We start from the raw sequence: 24991 nt of genomic DNA on the forward strand, positions 1-24991 counted from the left end.
CTTCTGCCAGATCTTATTGAAATAGCATTCATCGCTTTTGCCAGTTTCTATACAATGCCTAACCCAATATTTCAAAGCAATGGAAATATAAATAAATATTACTCGTTTTATATAAAAGTTTTATTTCAAACCCAAAAATGTTTGGACAACTGTTAGAGCAAGTTCAAACATCGTATTGTCTAGCCGTCTATCAGTAAAAAAATTGAAATAACCTGGTACACTGGAGAGCAAACAAATACCGAAGAATACCTGTTATTCATAACCAGAATACCGGTACTGGTTTTAATCTGTCGGTTTCACTCATCTGTTGGCTGCATAAGCATTGCATTATTAACACACTATGGAAAACACGAAGTTTTCAGTCGGTAACTTTGACACGTCTGCCGTTGACGCAGATCTTCGTATCAGCACGGATCCATTATACGTCGGGATGACACACCTCCGTAAGATGACAGGGCACTGACGATGTGGAGCGTATCGCCTGCCCGACCGTGATATTTTCCACAGTGGCCGAGGGGTCACGTACGCCCGACAGCACCGCCCCCCCCCCCCTCCCCCAGCGTTCCCGCCTCTCCAGAGATGCCGAGTGTTGCTGCCTGTTACTGACTGTTGTTCTCTGCAAGCCGATTCCTTCTGGCTGTGCGTTCCCTGGTGAGGTTATATTAATTTCTCGTTCGCTTTCCTCTTGATGTGGGGTAGCTACTGTTCGTCTCATCCCCTCTACGTTGTATTATGCGTAGCTTATCAGTATACTACCATTGACTGCTTCCCTATTCATAATACATTCTGATGACACCGTTACGACCTTGCTAGTTTGTGCCAATTTCCCAAAACACCAAGGTCACTGGCGTAACTAACTATACTTAGTTGAACTGCCCTTCTCTTCCGATTCCCCCTTGTTACTTTGCCATATTTAACTGTGTCAAAGATGCAATTGATGTTATGTATCTTACATTTCGCAGAAGTAATTTTCGGATTATAATTCTTTGATAAGAGGTCACAATACTTATGTTTCCAACCTGTACTCTACGAGACTGACTAAACTTACAAGCTGCTTACGAAATGCATTATGCTGATTCTTCAGTAATGAGTAATATGTAGTGTAGTTATGGTTTCCTTGAGACAAATCGCTGATAGTGTATTATGCTATTACGTAATAAGAGACTTTAAAGCTAATCTAATGATCCTACAGAAAGGAAATACTCAAAAATTTCAAATAATCTGTGTTACGTTGCAAAATTTAGGAGAGGCAGTGAAACTGGAGTGAAATCACAAATTCTAAAAATGGTTCAAATGGCTCTGAGCACAATGGGACTTAATATCTATGGTCATCAGTCCCCTATAACTTAGAACTACTTAAACCTAACTAACCTAAGGACATTACACACATCCATGCCCGAGGCAGGATTCGAACCTACGACCGTAGCAGTCTCACGGTTCCGGACTGCGCACCTAGAACGACCACCGCGGCCGGCTTCTGAATTATTAGACCACTTCCTTTACACATAATTTCTAAGTGAAAGGCACTGCAAATAAACTCATCCAGACCACTTTGTAAATCATCCTTCCTAACTATGTGCCCCAAATTTTACTTTCTTTCAGTTACTGTTGTATCGTCCCATAAGTATAGTTTTGCATAGTTAAAGTTGTTTCATTTAATTGTTCTCATCATGTATGCTGTCCGCCCCTGGTAGCTGAGTGGTCAGCGCAACGGGATGTCATACCTAACGGGCTTTTTTCTGAAAAATTGCTGTACTTTTTTGTGTAATTCGTTAACTCAACTTGTCATTAATTTTTTCTAAGCTAAGTAGTATTTTCTTACATTTCTACGGAGACGACTCTTTTCACTTTAGTCTCATACCGAGCGGTAATGATTGCAAGCTTTGACAGGAAACCGAGAGACTCTTTTGATGACTCTATCTCTCTCACGGTTCACAGTTCTTTGTACGTGAGGACGCCCTAACAGCTGAAAGCTGGTTTATACAAAACAGTGGTAGAAAAAATCACGTATCGTAAGCTGACCACGCATAGTGGTCAGTTTCCTATTCAAAATGCCTCGTATTCTATTTAGATCTCAGCCCATTCATATCCACACATCTCCCTAGAGGTGCTAAGGGTCTCTTACTCCATCATACATCTCGCAAGTTATGTTGGAATTTCTCCAGGGGTGCGAGCTATGCTTATATCCCACGAGTTCCTACACCAACTCGCAAGAATAGAGGTGCTAGGGTTGCCTTACTTAAATAGTAGCTATCTCTTGTTACTAATAATGTGCCAAGTTTGTTTCCAGTTGCTCCAGGCACTCCGTAGCAGCGCAGAAAATCACCCATCAACCCACCCATCCACCATCTCTCCTACACAGACACAAACACACACACACACACACACACACACACACACACACACACACACACACACACACACACACGCACTTATGGCTCGCCACACAATAACAATATCATCGTGACGTAAAAGGCGCGTTAGACCAATTACTGTTGATTGAGCTAAACTGCCGTCAGTGCAATGAAAAACCCGTGATAAGAAGTCAGCAAAATGTACATAAAAATGAGACAAATGCAACAATCCTAAGGGGAAACTTGTAGAGTTTATCTCAGCGTGTTCACTGTGTTCTGTCGATGCACAGCACAGTTCGTAAGAAATCCAAACCAGTTCCTTACAGGTATTGTTCAAATTACCAAAATGCATTACGTGACAGCACGTATAGGGTAGCACCATCGACTGATTTGCACGCACCTGTTACGTGCTTGCTATTGTTGCACATCAGATCTCCCTGGTGTCGTTGTGCCACTTTCCCGTTGCGTAAACGATCACATACCCAAAGAGCATATCAGCTAATTCTTTATCAGTAAACATATCCACACTGACGTACATCAGTCTGAACGTTGAAGAAACAATGCCGGTAAAACAAACCCAAAGCAGAACCTAATTGTACTGGATGTAAGTTCGAGGACGAGCACTAACTATCCAACACACACGATCGACATTTTCACTGTTGCACCGATATTTTCGATGCGGTACACATACGGAGATTATGTGGGAAGATGGAGCCAATTTATTGTAGCGGCTTGTCCTGGCGTTGTGGTTTTAAGTACAAAGCCCACTGAATTCTGTCCATTTCCGTGGAGCGAACCTAATACCAGTTTGTTACGCTATGTAGGCTTCCATTAGCTGGCAGTGAAATGCACTCTATACACAAAGAGGATAATGTAGAGAGCCGACCCACGTAAGAAGATCACATGGTGTACGCTTTCGTAAGACCTCCATTTTGGGCTTTCTAGCTTCATGCACCGACGTAATTCCTGGCTCTGAATGTCGACGTTTCTTTTTGTTTCAGATTTAACGAAGCTCTCACTGCTCTCACACGTCAAAGAAACGTCAGCTGCAGCTAAAGCAACAGAAGCATGACCCTGGAGTTTCAGTACATACGCATAGGTGATTAAGACATTATGGCAAGCCTAAAACTGCGCAGGATATACGCTGTAGAAACGGACATGTACTTCAGCGGTATGGCTGATGAAGAAAACCCTTAGAAAAGAGTACGAAGGCGGATGGATCTACGAGAGGCAGTTCTAACGGCAGACTTCGTTGTCTGCACACGAGGTCAATCCCCGCAGTGACGAATGGCAGAGAAGTCGGAGAGCGGCGTCTCTGAGGTGGTGGTAAACACCAGCTTCGATGACTGCATATCCAAGTACCGCGACTTCTTTCTACCCAATGGTGAGTCTATACAGTACTTACGTTCTGTATGAGGCGATTCAGCGTGTCCTTTTAGTTTTTTGTTTTATTGTTATGAAACCCGTGTAGCTAGTATTGGCCGCATTTAGCATTTCTGTTCAACCTATAAGTAGCTCGTACCAGTGTCCTCTATAGTAGCAAATGGCTAGTGCCTGTGTTACGGCAGTAGCTCTGCGTGCTTTATAACGTAAGCGACGATTTTGTTGTAAAAGATGACAAAGATTTCGGTACATATTTCTTTGATTTTATAGTTAATGTAAAAGTAACATATGTAAATATAAACATTTCCAAGTCCATTATGTTTTGTTTAATAGCTGCATTGCTTTGGACAGGGGTATATGTAAAATTATGGATAAAACGTTTGCTTTTTTGGGTCGGTTTATTAGTTTAGAATACCACACGGATCTTTTTCATGTGAGTACAAATTTCTGTTTCCTCATGAAAGTTTAGATTTTTACCTTTATAGGTCGTGTGTAGAACTGAGATGCATTATACCATGGCTGCTGCTTTGCGATTTTGCCGCTGTTCATGTACTCTCGAAATCTCGTTTTAAATTTTCTTCCTCTTTGACCGACGTAGTCTTTATTCCAAACTCCTGATCTAGGAAACTTAGCTGGATATTCAATTGAAGTTTATGTTCGTGTTATTTCGATGTTCTCTGATTTGCATCAACTTTTTAGATTTGTTTTTCGTAGAGCGTGCTGGATTTCATCTGATATTTGTTACCGGGAATGTAAGACAATACTTTTGTCTTACTCTTTATTTTGAATCCCTTAAGTGTAATTTCGTCTTTGAACGTAGCTGTACTCGTTTTTATGTTATTTTGGAAAGAACTCTCTTGCCAAATGTACAATTGTTGGATTATATCCATTGTTGTGTGCTGTAGTTTTAAGTGTGGCTATTTTTCTTTTGATATTGTCTTGACTTAGTGGACATTTATAAATCTGTTAATTCAAGATCGGAAATAGGCTTCATTGTCACTTCACTGATTGTGGATTACAGTATTTGTGTTGTAAGTTTTCTGAATATGCTGAAGTTATGTGCTGCATTTTCTTTCCGAATTACTAAGTTTTGTTGTTCACGTTATACCTATTTCTTCCTTAGTTCCACTGATTAGGATTAGAGGGTGATCGACGTATCTTCGGTAGCACTGTCTATTATTGTTCCAATGTGTGTGACGATTGAAGAAAACAGTTTCAGTTACGCTGATGAAAATATTTGCTAGAGAATCACCAAGACAGTTTCCCAGTGAAAGGTGTTTGTCTTGTCCAGGATTCTGGTTGCTAAAAACAAAATAATTACGCAAGAAAGTAGATTTAAGTACTGAGATATATACATCTTGTTCAACTCTCCCCATTTGGCAGTGTCTCCAAAGAATTTCTTCGATAACATGGAGGTTTGCATATTGATTCTTCCTGACTGATCTCTTAAAGTGCAGCCTATTCTGATAAGAACAACTCTATCACTGAACGGTCTGCAGTAACGCACGCTCTGCTCTATCGTCCTATTCATAACGCATCCTACTCCCGTTATACCATTCTCTGCTGTTGTTGATATTACCATATACTCATCTGGCCAGAAATCCTTAAGTTCTTTCTATTTCTATTCACTGACCCCTATTATATTGTATCTACACTCCGGGAAATGGAAAAAAGAACACATTGACACCAGTGTGTCAGACCCATCATACTTGCTCCGGACACTGCGAGAGGGCTGTACAAGCAATGATCACACGCACGGCACAGCGGACATACCAGGAACCGCGGTGTTGGCCGTCGAATGGCGCTGGCCGTACACCTCTGGTGATCGTCGAGGGGACACTGAATAGTGCACGGTACATCCAAACCGTCATCGAACCCATCGTTCTACCATTCCTAGACCGGCAAGGGAACTTGCTGTTCCAACAGGACAATGCACATCCGCATGTATCCCGTGCCACCCAACGTGCTCTAGAAGGTGTAAGTCAACTACCCTGGCCAGCAAGATCTCTGGATCTGTCCCTCATTGAGCATGTTTGGGACTGGATGAAGCGTCGTCTCACGCGGTCTGCACGTCCAGCACGAACGCTGGTCCAACTGAGGCGCCAGGTGAAAATGGCATGGCAAGCCGTTCCACAGGACTACATCCAGCATCTCTACGATCGTCTCCATGGGAGAATAGCAGCCTGCATTGCTGCGAAAGGTGGATATACACTGTACTAGTGCCGACATTGTGCATGCTCTGTTGCCTGTGTCTATGTGCCTGTGGTTCTGTCAGTGTGATCATGTGATGTATCTGACCCCAGGAATGTGTCAATAAAGTTGCCCCTTCCTGGAACAATGAATTCACGGTGTTCTTATTTCAATTTCCAGGAGTGTAATTACTGACTCATTAATAGCCTTGTATTCGTACATGATTGACTTAGCATTAGAAAAATAATTTTTGTTTCTTCAGTGTTGCAAACTGCGGAGTCATTACGTCTTTAAAATACCAGCCAGTTGGTGCAGTTAGTAGAAGCTCAGAGGGTTTGCAGGTTAGGAGTGAGGCGTAGCACGAGAGGTGCAGTAGGAGTGCCACATGGACTCAGCCACTCACAGTAACTGGCTAAGCAAGGTGCTGCGGCTTAGTCAAAATAGTACTGTGCAAGAGTAAATGCCTATCACGTCTAGATGATTTACATATACCGACCCTGCTGTTGACTTTCATCTTCCAGATATAGTTATTGATCTTCCTTCCGTGTTCCACTTACGACAAACTCGTCTTTGTTTGCGAATTGCACATCCGTATCAGGTGAAGACATAAACGAGCGAAAATTAAAATTTTCTGTCACACCTCTTTCAATGATAAGTGGATAAAACTCGTTGAGTCAGTTTTGTCCCATAGTAGTTCGCTCTCAGATGCATAAATATGCGATGAATCCAAGGTTTTTTCCCTTTTGCGTCCTTATAACACAATACACTGTACGTAGCCATTCTGGAAGTTATACCAATGAAGCAGGTGTAGGTGGCAAATATTCTGGGGTTTATGACCATTGCTACGCCATTGATAATCTGAGGTTCTAGCTCGGATCAAATCGGTAAAGAACCACTTTCTCACGACTGGGAGATGTGTTAGTTAGTACAAATTGCAAAGCGCATCTGTCAGGAAGCTGTAATCTGAAGCATCATGGTATCTATGGTAAAGGGGTCATAAGGAACAAAATTTTCGAATTAAATGGGGGGGGGGACGAATTAAAAACCAGTTTTTGTATGGATCCACTGTTATCGACAAAATGAAGCTGTACATACAACGGGGAAAAATGGTAGTTTCTAGGGTGGGTGTTATAGCTGTAGACTCAACAGACACATTGAAATAATTTTTAATTTTAGAATTAGCCATTCCTAGTATAAAATTGGTGAGATGGCACCAGCCAGTGTAGTATGCATACTGCTTCCGTGACTGGGTACGTGTAATAATTTTCATTTGCGTTTACTGTATTCTGTGAGTTTTCTGCTGAAAAGCAGAAAGTAGTAGTAGTGTCACTGGAAAGCACGAGTGGATGTAATGAGGAGTTTGGTAAAACTATTACCCTCATGCCAGTGAGAAATGGATGTTATTTTTAAAGGAGATCTTGCATCTAATATACAGGCTTCTACCAAAATATCTGGTTAGCTTCTATAGACGCAGTGAATAAATCAGAAAGCTAAAACAACCCTCACGCTTCTAACAAAATTGTATATAGCCCTTGGAGGTCGCCAAAATACGCCACCTTGGCCAGTTGTGACAGTGGAATTTGTTTATGCTAAAAGGTGTTTAACATTTAATTAAAATCTTTGAAATGTGTCCCCAGCATTCTCTGCTGCTTCTGTGAACCTTATTAATACAATAACTTGCTAGCATCAAGGTTTCTAGCACCATTAATGGAGGAGAAAAGCAGAAACATATTTTTACCACATACTTCATGAGATCTATATCTTACACTATGTAACAGATACGTTTCATTAAGGAAAATGAAAAGAAACTTGATGATACAACAGATTTCTGCATACATGTAGGTCGTTTATAACTATACGTTCAGCGTAAGTATGTGTCGAATGGATTGTGTGTAATCATAACTATAGTCAGTAATAGAAATCAGACCCAGTTTGTAAGGTTAAAGAAAGGGAAAGAACAATAGGGTTTAATGAACCGTCGACGACCCAGTTCATTAAAGACAAAGGCGAAGCCGTCTATCTACAGAGAATTTAGGATATTCACCAGAGACATGCTCGTGGCACGTATCGCATCACACTGAAAATCACATCAGCAGAAAAATTTTCTTCAAGATGCTAGTCGTTTTCATTACGAGCATGTCCCTTATGGCGGCCGTACACTCTGAAAACAAAACGGAGACTCTCTGTTTCAACGCTTTTACGCTCCATACTGCAGTTCCTACATTGTCGTTTCGTGTATTCAGCTCAGCAACATAAATTTGAAGAAGACGAAGTTTGCTACGGACATGAATTTTGTTCCAGAATGGATGAAAGTTGGCCATTGGAGTATTGGAAGAGTAAAGAGCACTTATCAGATTGAAGTAACCCAAATGAACGGGTTATAAATAGAAGCTACCGCTTTCTGGATCTGGAAATCACAGCGGGCACGACTTTGATGTGTAACAAAAAGGTATTGGGTGAAGGAGGGGGACCATGGATGACAGCACTGTTGTAAGCCAGACAGTTTGTAAGTTTCGGAGAGACTGTGCATTTTGTGTATGAATCGAAAAGGACAATTTGATCACCTACTTAAAAGAGAACGCAGGATACTATGAAAGAATTTAGCCAACACCGGGTTGGCTGACAGGCTAGATTGTGGTTCAATAACAAAGTACGCGGCAAGACGGACCAAACAACAACAATTAAAAAGAGGAAACTACTGCTCTACCTGTACATCTTCCGTCTGGATATCGCATTATGAACAAAGTTGCGAATTTTCTAAAACTGGACTCACCTAACTAAATATATCCACAAGAGCACGACAGAAGACCATTGTTGGAAACAAAATAACTGGATCATTTTCAGAAGACAGTAAGAAGATATATATTGGTGCCACGGTAGATTCAGAGCCCAGCAGACAGAGAGGACGCTTCCCAGAAGAGCCAAGGAAAGCGCTGGGCTTTTGAGACTCTGACTGGGTGTCGAACTCCGCCGAAGAAACATGTAGAAACTGAAAACGAGACGGATTGCAAATAATCAGTCGACAGAGATTTAAGTCGGAATAATACAATATGATTAATATGTACTTACTGCTATGTACCGACACACAAGCTGTGCCCAAAAATATGCTGGTTTTTTGAAGAAGATACTAGGCGATTATGAGAAGACGACAAATGCTGTTACTGTTGGTAGTCTGAAATGAAGAGAAACTCACTATCTCAAGAATATAGCTGCAAGTCACCGAAGGACCTAGCTGTTGATATAAAGTCTTGCTGAGAAATTTTATTTTTTTCTGAAGGATGGAACATCTCGCGTGGTGTTAAACTGCAGTTCGATACGGATGTCCGCAACAATTTGTTGGATAAAAACGCGCACTATCGTGGAATCTCTTTATTGTCAATAACATACCAAATTCTGTCTAAAGCCCTACTAAACCAAGCAGAACCTCAGCTGGAATCAAAACTCGGCGAATATCGAGGTGGGTTCAGAAAAGGTCGATCATGCGTAGAACAAATCCTTAACTTGAAAAACTCAATGAAATATATGCGTAGTACTACAAACAAAAGTTATGTCATCACGTTTGTCGACTTTAAAAAAACATATGACAGTATAGACCGAGAATCCCTTTTTGAAGTATTAGCAGAATTCGGACTAGATCAAAAGACAACAAACATCATAAAAGAAACACTTACGGAGACAAATCCAAAGTAAAATTTATGGGAGAACTGAGCACAGAATTTGAAATAGACACAGGAGTACGACAAGGGGATGTACTGTCCCCAGTGCTCTTCAATTGTGCTCTTGAAAAAGTTGTTAGAGAATGGAAAAAAACTGGTGCACCAGCACACAGACTGGGACCAACACATAAAGCCATAGAATTCGACAGTTCAGCATTTGCTGATGACATGGCACTGATCGCACAAGACATTACCGATGCACAGAAACAGCTAGAATTATTACAAGAGCAGCCAGCAAAAATAGGATTACATATTTCATTTGCAAAGAAACAAAATTTATGACTAACATCAAAGATGCACCTTCTGATCTCAAAATTGGTAATAACTACATCTCTCGAGTAAGAGAATTTAAATATTCACGTGAATGGATTGCAGAAAATTTTAATAAAAGAAAATCTGTCAGATCAACAGTCCAGAAAATGGAGACGCCGTTTCAATGAACAAAAAACATTTACAACAAAAAGAGTCTCTCATGGAACTGCAAAATACACTACACAACAGTAATTTAACCCGAATATGTCTACGCATCTGAGACACTAAACCTTCAACACAGAACATTAAAAGAGGAATTAGAAGTCAAAGAACGTAAAATAATGAGGAAAATCCTAGGACCAAGAACTAAAGATGGTGTGCATTATCCAAAACCCAATGCAGAAATATACAAAAATACATCCAAAATAACAGACACAATGTGCATGAGAAGAAACCAATTCATGGGGCATTTAGAAAGAATGGAATCAAACAGATTAACGCACAAAATCCATACATTTTAAAGAACAAAACTACAAGACCGAACTGGTACAAACAGACGGAATAAGACCTGAGAGAATTACGGTCTCCAAATCTACCTGATAGAAATGAAATCATAAAAACACACTGGGTTTCGAGGAAGAAGAGAGAAAAACTAACTGGCATACGTGATCTACGCAAGGAAAGCTAGCCCATTCGTTGTTTATGAAGCAATATTGGCGAAAAGGAAGGCCAACAAATGTTAATTACGCGTGGTCCTAAGTGATCAATCCGCGAAGATGAAGAAGAAGAAGTTACATTGACAAAGACGTCGCTTCGAAAGGTTTTTGAATGGACAAAATGTTTCTACAGTGCTTTCTTGTTCTCTTCTTGTTTCGTAGAGGCCTATTAAGGATCTCAAAATTTACGTACTGTGTATGGAGCGCAGTTCGCTGTTCTCCCAGCACTTCCACGTTCTCTAGCTGTGTTGTTCCTTCCTCTCCTTTATCCGGAGGGCAGCTGAATTGGTTTTGGAAACTCACTTGCTTAAGCATTCTACTGAGACATTTCCGGTCTTTCTAGTGTCTTCTGGCACGTCCCACTTCTTGGAGATTTTATGTCGCTTCCATCAACGTTGGTGACTTGGTGTTACGTTTTTTGCATTTAAGCGAGAAAATGAGTGGTCTGCTTGCTGGGATGCATCCTACAGGGATGTCCGCAGACGTGTGTTGCTGGTCGCGTCCGTGGTTTTTCACAGTCTGTGTAGAGATCCTGGTTTGGCCGTCTTTTATATGCGTTACCTTCTGTGAACGTGGACTGGTCACAACGTTATCCTCATTGTCTTCCTCTAATGATTTCATGTTTGTGTGTGAGACTCTCCTCTCCTAATGAGTACTAGACATTCTGAAGCACGTAGAGCTTCAATGGGGTAACTTATTTACACTCGTTGGTTATCTTGTTTTCTCACTTCCCCAGGTGCAGTTCGCAAGGAGAATCACCAATGATCGCGATATGTTTTTTGAAACGGCTCATTAAACCCTACATTTGCTGCTTGTTGTGTGGGAACACTGATCGGACTCAACTGAATTTTCTGTTATTGGAGATCGTTATGAAAAGTTCTCGGACAATTACATTATATAAAGATATTTCTGGGTTGGCATCTGTGCGAGTTCCACGTTACAGATTAATACGGAAATTGTCATGGACCCTTTGTTAGAAGAATATAATACTGAGCATTATTTGCTTAAACAAAAGATAAGAAAATGAGAAGTCCACACACAACTTATGTTAATGCTCGCCACTTTCCTGAAGTATTGTCACACCTTCATTGAGTAAAAATAATCATCACCGCTCCATTGTCTGACGTGTTTCAAGTTCACACAGCTTCATTGCGCTGTCGGGAAACACATAGCTTATTAGCAGCCAGTTTGCATCGGAAAAACTATACTGATTCAGTTCAAGGGCGTATGCTAGAAGGGGCACGGAGGTCAGCTGCCCTCTTCTCCCTTGTCCTGACAGCCAAATCCTAGGAACAGAAATTTCTGCAACTCGAACTTGCATCGTGCTCCGCCAGAAAGACGTTTCGCTTCAGTGTCAGAGACTCAGAACGTGTAGCGGATAATGACCGGAAACAAGTGTGCCTAGCACAATGTTTTGTGAAATCTCAAAGGTATTTCACGATTCACCGAAGAACTAAAATCAGTTCCCTCACACCCATCCCCCTTTAGTTCAGTAGTTTAGTTAGTGGATACGATCATGACACAGTTCGTTGTGATCTTGTTGCCAATAGAATATTTCCAGCCATTGTAAGTAATCATGTTCGCACAATCTTTTGGCCGGGTCAGTTACCAATCGACAGTGACTGATGAGCACTCAGTCGAAAACCAGTGAACGTAAAAGCACAAGTAATATTAATTAATAAACCACAAATAGATCTTTGGAGATTAACTAATAGACTTTACATTATTACACCATTACTATTAAACTGTTAGTATAAAATTTCAGAATTTCTCGACACCAAAGACCGATTTTCGCCCTGTATTTGTCTTCGCTTTGGATCCTCAGGAATGATAGTTTTTGCTGTCATATATTTTAATATGGCTATTTGTGATATAGCTGGATTCTCACAGTCTCTAATAAACTTCGTACAATTAACTGTAACCTGATAACCCACTATAATTGAAGGTCAGAGCAGTTCAAAAACGGTACAAATGGCTCTGAGCACTATGGGACTTAACATCGGTGGTCATCAGTCCCCTAGAACTTAGAACTACTTAAACCTGACCAACCTAAAACATCACACATCCATGCCAGAGGCAGGATTCGAACCTGCGACCGGAGCGGTCACGCGGTTGCAGACTGAAGCGCCTAGACCGCACGGTCACACCGGCCGGCCGGTCAGAGCAGTTCTCGATTCCGACATCTACATACGTGGACTGTTATGTCGTCGACTGTGCAGAGCATTCGTCAGACGTACACTAGCAAATAAAAATCGCAACACACTAATCTTCATTTTTATCACGTCTGTACAATGTTGTTCGCGAAGATGTACACTGTGTAGCTAGCAAATACAAAGTATCTTTTACTGTAAGAATACTCAAAAAATGTGGCTTGAATCAGCGATACAGATATACTATACTCACTTTCAGAAGAAACAGAACACCTTGAACGATATTAGTATGTTCTGCACAAATCATTAGCATTTGAATCATGTTGTCCCGTGGGTTCAAGTTCAGCACTGATGTTACCTATTGCTCTCGGTCTCGCTATAAACTAAAGGTAATGGATCAGTGTGACTTGAGCAGACGTGCAGGATGCTCGGAGAACGTTCTGTCAAATGAGTGAGTTTGAAAGAGGGCTCACAATTGGCAGGAAGAATATGATTCACACATCCGGAAAACTACAACTTCTGTGGGACGAAGCGTTTCGGCACCGCGAGGGACATGTGAAGAATGGTTCACTGAAGGCCGTAGAACACGGCGAGATGGGTCAGGTCGCACCACCCAGACCAACCTCCGAGAAGGTCATCTCCTCATCTGAATGGCACTGCAGGATAGATCTCGGCCAGGTGTAACCGTGGCAAAGTGTAACACATAGTACACTATCAGGGGATGACACTTCATCGCCGTTTATTACGTCACTGACTACGTGCGCGTCGTCCACTTCTCCGCCTACCTTTGACGAATGTGCAGAAACATGATATATGGTAGTGGTATATGGAACGTCATTGGCGACAGGAATGGCATCAGATAGTGTTTCCAGGTGAATCCAGGTTCTGTCTGCTTGAAAATGATGGCCGCATTTCGGTTCGCCACAGACAGGGGGAGGGGCATCACAGTGAGTGCTTTTGCACAAGACATATGGCGCCGACTCAAGACCTAATGGTTTGGGGTGCTTTAGGTACAAGCACAAATCACAGCTGATACGTGTCAAGGGCACGGTAGCCAGTGTGACCTACGTGAATGAGATCCTGCAATCCGTAGCCATACCCTTTCTACAAAAGACCCCAGATGGCATTTTTCAGCAAGACAATGCACAATAACATGTTGCTGCGGGAACAAGTGCCTACTTGGTGTCACAGGATGTCAGCTTTGTACCCTGGCCCGCCAGATCAGCAGACTTGTAGCCAATCGAAAATGTGTGGGATATAGTGAAATGACAGGCGCAGTGCTGTGGACCAACGCCAAACACCGCAAATGAACTGTGGAACCAGGTGAATGCACCATAGGTGGCTATACCACAAGACGCCATTCACGTCTTATACTTGTCGATGTCAGCATGTATGGCACAAGTTATCAGGACCAATGACGGACGCTGTGCCTAATAGGCCACAGGACAGATGCTACATCGACGTGACTGAAGTGCTGATCATTTCTGCAGAATATACCAATGTAGTTGAGAAGTGTCATGATGATATCTCCATCGGCAATAGATACCGGAATAGTCCCCCATTCGGATCTCCGGGAGGGGACTGCCAAGGGGGAGGTTACTATGAGAAAAAGATTGAATAAGCAACGAAAGGATAACGTTCTACTAGTCGGGGCGTGGAATGTTAGAAGCTTGAACGTGGTAGGGAAACTAGAAAATCTGAAAAGGGAAATGCAAAGGCTAATCTAGATATAGTAGGGGTCAGTGAAGTGAAGTGGGAGGAAGACAAGGGTTTCTGGTCAGATGAGTATCGGGTAATATCAACAGCAACAGAAAATGGTATAACAGGTGTAGGATTCGTTATTAATAGGAAGGTAGGGCAGAGGATGTGTTACTGTGAACAGTTCAGTGACTGGGTTGTTCTAATCAGAATCGACAGCAGACCAACACCGACAACGATATTTCAGGTATACATGCCGACGTCGCAAGCTGAAGATGAACAGATAGAGAAAGTGTATGAGGATATTGAAAGGGTAATGCAGTATGTAAAGGGGGACGAAAATCTAACAGTCATGGGCGACTGGAATGCAGTTGTAGGGGAAGGAGTAGAAGAAAAGGTTACAGGAGAATATGGGCTTGGGACAAGGAATGAAAGAGGAAAAAGACTAATTTAGTTCTGTAACAAGTTTCAGCTAGTAATAGCGAATACCCTGTTCAAGAATCACAAGAGGAGGAGGTATACTGGGAAAAGGCCGGGAGATACGGGAAGACTTCAATTAGACTACATCAAGGTCAGACAGAGATTCCGAAATTCGATACTGGATTGTAAGGCGTACCCAGGAGCAGATATAGACTCAGATCACAATATAGTAGTGATGAAGAGTAGGCTGGGCTGAAGTTCAAGATATTAGTCAGGAAGCATCAATACGCTAAGAAGTGGGATACGGAAGTTCTAAGAAATGACGAGATACGTTTGATGTTCTCTAACGCTATAGATACAGCAATAAGGAATAGCGCAGTAGGCAGTAGAGTTGAAGAGGAATGGACGTCTCTAAAAAGGGCCATCACAGAATTTGGGATGGAAAGCATAGGTACAAAGAAGGTAGCTGCGAAGAAACCATGGGTATCAGAAGAAATACTTCAGTTGATTGATGAGGGAGGAAGTACAAACATACACCGGGAAAATCAGTAATACAGAGATACAAGTCGCTGAGGAATGAAATAAATAGGAAGTGCAGGGAAGCTAAGACGAAATGGCTGCAGGAAAAATTTGAAGACATCGAAAAAGATATGATTGTCGGAAGGACAGACTCAGCATATAGGAAAGTTAAAACAACCTTTGGTGACATTAAAAGCAACAGTGGCAACATTAAGAGTGCAGCGGGAATTCCACTGTTAAATGCAGAGGAGAGAGCAGATAGGTGGAAAGAATACATTGAAAGCCTCTATGAGGGTGAAGATTTGTCTGATGGGATAGAAGAAGAAACAGGAGTCGATTTAGAAGAGATAGGGGATGCAGTATTAGAATCGGAATTTAAAAGAGCTTTGGAGGACATACGGTCAAATAAGGCAGAAGGGATAAATAACATTCCATCAGAATTTCTAAAATCATTAGGTGAAGTGGCAGCAGTACGACTATTCACGTTGGTGTGTAAAATATATGAGTCTGGCGACAAACCATCTGACTTTCGGAAAAGCATCATCCACACAATCCCGAAGACGGCAAGAACTGACAAGTGCGAGAATTATCACACAATCAGCTTAACAGCTAATGCATCGAAGCTGCTTACAAGAATAATATACAGAAGAATGGAAAAGAAAATTGAGAATGCGCTAGGTGACGATCAGTTTGGCTTTAGGAAAAGTAAAGGCACAAGAGAGGCAATTCTGACGTTACGGCTAATAATGGAAGTAAGGCTAAAGAAAAATCAAGACACGTTCATAGGATTTGACGACATGGAAAAAGCGTTCGACAATATGAAATGGTGCAAGCTGTTCAAGATTCTGAAAAAAGTAGCGGTAAACTATAGGAAGAGATGGATCATATACAATATGTACAACAACCAAGAGGGAATAATAAGAGTGGACGATCAAGAACGAAGGGCTCGTATTAAGAAGGGAGTAAGACAAGGCTGTAGCCTTTCACCCCTACTCTTCAATCTGTACATCGAGGAAGCAATGATGGAAATAAAAGAAAGGTTCAGGAGTGGAATTAAAATACAAGGTGAAAGTATATCAATGATACGATTCGCTGATGACATTGCTATCCTGAGTGAAAGTGAAGAAGAATTAAATGATCTGATGAACCTAATGAACAGTCTAATGAGTACACAGTGTGGTTTGAGAGTAAATCGGAGAATGACGAAGGTAATGAGAAGTAGTAGAAATGAGAACAGCGAGAAACTTAACATCAGGATTGATGGTCACGAAGTCTACGAAGTTAAGGAATTCTGTTACCTATGCAGTAAAATAACCAATGACGGACGGAGCAATGAGGACATCAAAAGCAGACTCGCTATGGTAAAAAAGGAATTTCTGGCCAAGAGAAGTCTACTAATATCAAATACCGGCCTTAATTTGAGGAAGAAATTTCTGAGGATGAACGTCTGGATTACAGCATTGTATGATAGTGAAACATGGACTGTGGGAATGCCGGAACAGAAGAGAATCGAAGCGTTTGAGATGTGGTGCTACAGACGAATGTTGAAAATTAGGTGGACTGATAAGGTAAGGAATGAGGAGGTTCTACGCAGAATCGGAGAGGAAAGGAATATGTGGAAAACACTGATAAGGAGAAGGGACAGGATGATATGACATCTGCTAAGACATGAGGGAATGACTTCCACGGTACTAGAGGGAGCTGTAGAGGGCAAAAACTGTAGAGGAAGACAGATATTGGAATACGCCAAGCAAATAATTGAGGACGTAGGTTGCAAGTGCTACTCTGAGATGAAGAGGTTAGCACAGGAAAGGAATTCGTGGCGGACCGCATCAAACCAGTCAGTAGACTGATGACAAAAAAAAATACCAATGTACATGTCCTCCGTATATGAACGCCAGTAGCAGTGGAGTCTGTTCAGGACAAAATAGGACGGCCAAAACATTTGAGCAAAATTAAGTGAGCAAAGCCAAATTGTCGAGCGTCGCGCCCCACAAAGGACATAGTTAAAAAGTATAAGCACATAACAAAACTAAATCAAAGTCAAAGTCAAATCGTAAGTAAATACAACACATCGATATGAAGACAAAAACTAAAATAAAATGGAGAACTAAGTACCCTTCTTTCAACCAGTTTTTATCAACAAACAAAACAGGAAACGACGACCCTTGCCTATAACGAGAAACAACGAACCCAGTGACCCACGACCAATAACATTTGTACATTAACAGTTACTAAAGTCCACAACAATGAAATAAAGTCGAATAAATATAACTACACACATCACAGCAACCAAAAATAAATGAAGACACTTGCTACTCCATGGTAAAGATGTGACTGATATACTTCACTAAACAGATACTGATCAAGCAAATAGGAAACATGTAGGCATATAAAATAATAAAACACACGAACAAGTGAGACCCAGTGAAACGTCTGGTCAGCCCAGTCAAAATGACGGGTCTATCCAGCCAAAAACGACAAGTATAATTGTAACAAAAGAAGAACCATTTTTACTAACGAGTTGGCTTATATTGTCTAATTTTAAACTAATGAATGAATTAAACCCCACCAACAAAATCGAAAAATGTGCACTTCTTTATTGTTGTTTTAGACTGCGAAGTACAGTTTAGAGATCATATTAAATCTAAATACCTAAAAAACAAATACACAAATAAATGAGAACGAATCATTCCGCACCTCAAATAAACAAATAAAAGAGGGCAGCAATTCCCTACTTTCTTCAAATAAACAAACAACAAAGGGCAAAAAAATCGGAAAACATTTGAAGAATTAAAAAGTCTTTACTGTAGACTCCCTTCTAGTTCAAGGTGTCTGTAATATAGACTCCCTTCCAGTAATCAACCTCACGCTATTTTTATCAATGAACCTGGCTTGTATTCTTTAGTTATACAGCTAATATGAAAGAAGCAGATAAACTCTTTCTAAACAGGGAGCAGCCTTTAAAAAGAACAACTGTAAACAATTCAAACCCGCCAAAACGAAATAAACAAGTTTGCAGTACAATAATGAAATAAAAATAAATCAAATCTGAAAATCATTCTCAAAAACGGCAAAAACTTTCGGCACCATTAAAGGAAACCCTGGAGAGAATTATTCCAACTTCTCTTTATCTCATCTTTACCCTCCCAGGTTTTTTCCAAGTTTTCTCGTAGTCCAAATTCGTCTTCCAACGACTTGATGGTAGCTGTCCTTCTGCGTCTGCCACCTGTCGTCTTTCATTGAGGTGGCAGAGCTCCAGACAGAAGCGTCTTGATGAACGATGATCCCCATTGCTTGGGCAGGACAGACCCAACTGCCAGCATGGGGCAACTGGGAGCGCAAGCAGTCATTTGCAGTTTGTATTATATAGTTGATATTCTAATGATAAGGTACATTCTAAAAACTCTACTTTCATCAACAGATTTGGGACGTATATATGTAATATTCTTCACATTATTGTATATCTTTTGAAGAGACGAAATGTAAACTGTGTGCAAATGTTAGTATGAATACTGAAAACAGCTTTAAATCTAATTAAGTATATTTTAATGTGAAAAATGTTTTCCTATTATCTCAACCGGAATAAAGATCAGAGCCATCTGTTGACAGAAGCTCAAAGCTCGTACATGTCTCAATGTATGAATCAGCGCCGCGCAGCTGTGACAGATAGCGGAGCTAACAAGTTCACTAGTTTGTTGCATCGTACATAGCAGCAGAAACACACCAAGGCTGACAGCTATCGTTTCCTCCTACCGATTACGTAGCAAAACATTGTAGCATCTCTAATTAAAACCGGCTTTTATGGATTCACCCATAAAACATCATAAACTAAAGTAGACAACTTGATTATTTACAAACCCCAACCCATTTTCGTTTTCATGTACATAATACCAGTGATACCAGCCGATGCTAACTTTTCATCCCAATCAGAATCTTTACTAAAAACATTAGTCTTGTAGGACTTTATCTGCCACATGTCTCTTACTTAAATCTTTATTCTTATGATAAGCTATATCCTGTTCTTTACAAGCTTCATCTAACCTATTAATTCGTTCATCTCATCTGTTTAATCGTTCTTCCAGCTTTGTAAACGGACCAGAGCAGATATAACCAGGAATGTAAAGCACAGGCATTTTAAGATTATTCAAAATCCAATTAACTTTTCATTTGCCATATTTCTTATTTTCCCAGAATGATGCTGGTAACATGTTTAAGAATTTTATAACGTATGATGTACCTTTAGGCCTATAAATCACAAAATCGTTAAACTTCTAAGTTAACATTTTCATTATTGCAACTCTCTCATTTCGAAAATTATCGTTTTCTGCTTTCTCTGCACCATCAGAAACAGCCAGACAACAATTAAGTCTCTAAAATCGTTCAACCAAATGTATTCGATTGGTAGCTCATTATATTCCTTAACAAAACCTTCACCTCAGTTTGATCTTGGAGTACTATTTTCAAAACTTGATTCTGAGCTACTATTGTTTCTAGTTTTTTCCTAGAATGTGTTTAATTATTATTTATATTTTGCCCCTCTACTCGATCTAGGTTTACCATTACAAAAATATTGCGTTTGATTCAAGTAAGATTTGTGGGTGATTTTGTAAATCATCTTCACCAAACTTATCATCATTATCATCCAAAGAACTATACTTTTGGTTTAGAAGATTCATTAACGTGTCATTGGCTTGATATTCTTTTCTTCATGCAGTTAAATAATCGTAGCGTCTTCCTACAATAGTTATTGAGTTAAATTTTACAGGTTCATCACCAACATATTTTTCAGCGCCAATTATTTTACACCGAAAATTTCATCATTACAGTTGTTCAGGTATCTCAGTTTGGAGTTGCTAGTCCTTGTGATTCGTCATCTTGTTGATAATCATAAGCAATTTGACTTGCTATGTATTTCATTTCTCTTTTCTTAGTTTCTTCATCATAATCACGAAGCACATTATCTACTTCTAATTCGTTTATTGTTCTATTGATTCCCATATCTTCACTTGTATTAAATTGAAATGGAATACGGTCTTTTCTTTTATTCTCAAGAGCTTTTTCTAGTTTGCTTTCGAGTCATTCACCAAGGTTACCAATTGCCTCAATCATAGTTTTTTCCCATTTTTTGTATTTATCATATTCATCAACTCTTTTATTTGTAAACCCTCTAAACTTATCAATTAAATATTCTCTAATTTTAATTGTTTCTCATACTTTATTTACATCATAAGGATTTTTCATTTTACTAACCATTTATTATACAAAAAATAAAATGTAAACAGAAGATAAATGTAACACAATCTTGAAACTCTTCTGCTTCTGACTTCTTCTTCTGTGATTAATTAGTGTAAACCAGGTTCTTGGAAGCTTGATGGTTATATAACCATAAAGCACTCATGTTTCAATCGGCCTAACATATAACCAGAAAAGGGGCTTTAGACTAAAGATTCAAGATGAGAGAGAACAGATTTAAAATTATTAACTACTTGTGAGACTGTTTCAGATTTTTTTATGCATTCTATTCCAAATGTTGAGAAATTACATTCTTCAACTTTAACCAATGTGTTTGTGAACTCATTAAGAAGGAATACTTTGCCATCTTTACAGAAATACAATAGCCCATCAACATACCTAAATACGGAATCAATATTTGCAGGTATGCCAGAGAAGTCTCTAAGAAAACCATATCGCTTAATCCTATAGCTACATTCATTCTGTTCAAGGCAGTAAACATCATCATAGAAAACAAAACTTCCTCCTAGGTTCGTATTTACAATCTCATTTATATTTGAATTCATTTGAATTTCTATATCAAGCAAGGTGTTCAGATAACCACTAACAAGACGTAAGTCTGGGAACGTTATCATATACACCATGTTGTTTACAAAAATAACAACTTCGCCAGTTGGACATTGATAAATAGAGGTAAACTTTTCAAAGTTCATTTCTTTAACAATTAAAAAAGTGTTAACATTCTTTAAATCACATAAGTTTGGTTGTTGGACAGGTGGTTTAGATAGTTGTGTATGTTCAGGTGGTGGGCTTGGTACTGGGTATGATTGAGGTAATTGATTTTTAGTTCCATATAAATTTTGAATTGCTAATATATCATCAAGAGCCAACCTGCTACTTCTATCATTATAAAAGGCATACATTGCAGCCTGAGGGTTATTTGAATGTTGAATTCCAAGTGCATGACCAATTTCGTGAACTAATACCTAAAATAAGCTAATTAGACCATTTGCAATGATACTCGGGTATGAGAACTTGAAACATGTTATCGAGAGATATGTACACAATGCAGATGAAATTAGATATGAAGATCGTACAAGAGAAAAACAGAGTCCTTCTTCTAAATATGATAAGCACGGGGATCCAAAACAGGCCCCCCTTAAAAACAAAGGGGCCTAAACAAAGCCCCTTCTTCAAACCAACATCCTCAAGCTATATTTACAAATAAATCAGTAATTGTCATCATCAAAAAAATGCATGCTTCATTGCTGTTGTTGAGAATAATGATGTTAAGATATACTTTAGAGGTAAAGCTGTAACACATTTACTTGATTATAAAATTACTAACAAAACAATAAGAACGCATATTAATGAAGAAGATAGATAAACACAAGAACAATTGATATACATACAAACAGACAGTTTAAAAGTTAGACCATCCAAAACCTAATAAAAAAAGAACTGTTTTTATCAATTATCTAAACAACAAAAGGCTAAATAATTTAAACGATGGGTTACTAGTGAAGTTTTACCATCAATATGAAAGACAGGTCAATATCAACTAACAAACAGAATTAAACAACTAGAAGGGTAGGTTGGGTCGTTGAATAAACAACTAAGATCAAAAGAAGCAATACCTAATGATGTTACAACTGTTCTAAAGACAGCAACTAATCATATATCTTGTATCTATTTGTTTTCTTTAGATATTGTCAAAGACCTTCACAAAGAGTTTGGCATTAATGACATTATAAATGACAACCACATTGTGTGTAAATATGGTAAAACTAAAAACTTGGAAGAAAGATCAAAAGACCACATTAAAACGTATGGTATCGATAATGTAGTGTTAACTCTTAAATGTTTTTCTTATGTTGATCTACAGTGCATATCTAATGCTGAAAACACAATCTCAAGACATTTCGACAAACTATGTTTAAAATTTGTTTAGCGAAGATTTAAAGAGTTGATTTTACTCAATAAGAAACAATTAAAAGAAACAATACACTACTTTCAATATTTAAATAATCGATATGGATTTGATATTCAGAGGTTAATCAATGAAAGAGACAAACTTAAAGCACAACTTAAACAGAAGAACACAATTATAGCCAAACTTAAAACAGATGTAAAAATATAAAAGTTTAAATGTGAAAACCAGATACTGAAGATACAAATAAAAGATGAAAATTGTTAAACAGCTTTTATGGTTAAAAAAGCCATAAAAGAACAAACTGAAAACTAAAAACAGTTACTCATCCTCACTACAGCTGATTTCTGGTTCTGATTGTTTGCCTGCAAACTCAATATTGTGAAAGGTTCTCCTGTCACTCAATTGGGTTTTACCTTGATAAATGAGGTATAGTTGCTCTTTACAATCGTTGATTATATTTCTGTTTTCTTTATCAAATGCTTCGATGCAAGAATCAGGTGAAAATACCTTGTCGTCGTCTATGTAAACAAGGTTCTTAGTCCCAACTTAAGTTTTTAGTAGTTCAACCTTTTTCAATAACAGTGTTTTGTTTAGGGGAAGTTCATTTAGGTTCTTGAATGGGATATTTGGTTTACCTATTTCACTGAGTTTAGTAATAATGGATTCGATGATCCTATGTATTATAAGAGTAAAAATATTTTTTGTTTTTATGATGTTCAAAGTGAGACTGTTTATTGTTCATTAGTATCATATTTAGCATCACAAATAGTTGGATTATCAAAATCAAATTTATCATCAGTATCAAAAATAATCCTGTTAACAATAATTTCATTATCTTCAGGTTCTTGTGTGTAAAATCCATATCTTAAAATGTGTCTACACAATGGACAGGTGTTGTTATTTTGTTACCAGGTTTCTAAACATGATACACAGAAAAAATGATTGCAAACTTTTTCTACTTTATTAGAACGTCGATTAACGGACAAACATAGACTACAAGGTTTTCTATATTTTGCAACGTTTTTATGCATACTGTGATTGAGTCTCTCGATTACTTACTTGATACCTTGTTCTTACTTATTAAAGCATGACAATTAACTTTATCTGCAAGCTCTATAATGAATTCATCTGAAAGCTCTTGTTTGTAGCTAACAGCTGCCTAGTCAACTTGATCTTTAAAGTCTCTAATGAATTGTTCACTTAACTTTGGATTTTGACAAGCTACATGCCACAGTTCGTTATCATACTTCCTATTTAAATCGGTAAAAAATTGTTATGAAAATTTTTTTCTGCACACTAGATTTATTCGCCAACAGCTCTGTGACTTATATTTATATACAAACACTCTAATGAATTCTTCACTTACTTTTTGTGAACAGCCGATACTGTGCCAATTGACTTTATGATTGAATTCTCTTATAAAGGCTTATGTGAACTTTTGACTGCATGACATTTCAGATCAATCTAATTCATTTTAAAATTCTCTTATGAAGTCTTTTGAAAGGTTAAGGAATGTTGACATTTTTTCCATTTAATGTTCTTAGTTCTAAATGTTTTCGTTACATCATGTCGTATTTCTTCATCATCATAGAGCTTAACTAGTTTGTCGATGGGCATACTTATTGCGAGTTTATCAATGGTGTTTTGTTTACTCTGTACCAGTGCAATCAGGTTGTCTTTCTTAAGTTTCCTCAGAGTTTTATCATTCATTTGAAGTTCCTTTATTAGAACCTTAAAAATGATTCTTAACTTCTTTGGTTCAAATAGGATACCAAATGGATTTGATAAATCTTTCAACATTTTACCGGACATATGTTCTTTTGTGAACACTGCCTATAAAAGCACAGATATTAAAACATGAGGCACATTCTTAAACACTAGTAAACACACACACACAGACACACACACACAAACACACACACACACACACACACAGACACACACACACACACACACACACACACACACACACACACACACACACACACACACACACACCACATAAAAACTAGCTTGTGATCTGAAGTCATTTAATTTCCTTAATAATATGCTACTTTCATTCATTTGCTTAATTTCTTTATAATGGCTTTCGTTGATGATATGATGTAATTGTAATGTTTCCTAATGATTTGTTATGTAGCTAAACATATGGTTTGATTTCTTTGAATTAATATCCATATGGTCTTGTGTCGATTATGTTGTTCATTTCTGTTAGTATAATTTCTTTATTGTAATCCATTTTGAAATCTCTTTCCCTTAGTTGGTCGAATAACTCCTTTGTTTTCTTGTCTCTTGTTATTTGGTTGTATCTAAGAGTTACTTTCTCTTGGTGTTTGTCGATGATGTTTCTCATGCTTTCTTCCTTTAGTCTTATGCAGTTTCGTGGTTCAGTGTAAAACCCTTGATTTTTATAACTGTCTTATTA

At 38.8% G+C, this 24991-nt stretch overlaps 1 protein-coding gene across 1 annotated transcript in view; it reads left to right on the forward strand.

The window, feature by feature from the left end:
• The window catches only part of LOC126334547 (PDF receptor-like), a 466998-nt gene that overhangs the window by 202384 nt on the left and 239623 nt on the right, over positions 1–24991 (forward strand). Inside the window, exon 2 of the mRNA XM_049996914.1 lies at positions 3356–3738. Coding sequence (XP_049852871.1) covers positions 3642–3738 — 97 coding nt within the window. The 5' untranslated portion in view covers positions 3356–3641. The remainder of the gene's footprint in view (positions 1–3355; positions 3739–24991) is intronic.

This window comes from Schistocerca gregaria, chromosome 2 (genome assembly GCF_023897955.1).
Source record: "Schistocerca gregaria isolate iqSchGreg1 chromosome 2, iqSchGreg1.2, whole genome shotgun sequence".
Taxonomy (NCBI): domain Eukaryota; kingdom Metazoa; phylum Arthropoda; class Insecta; order Orthoptera; family Acrididae; genus Schistocerca; species Schistocerca gregaria.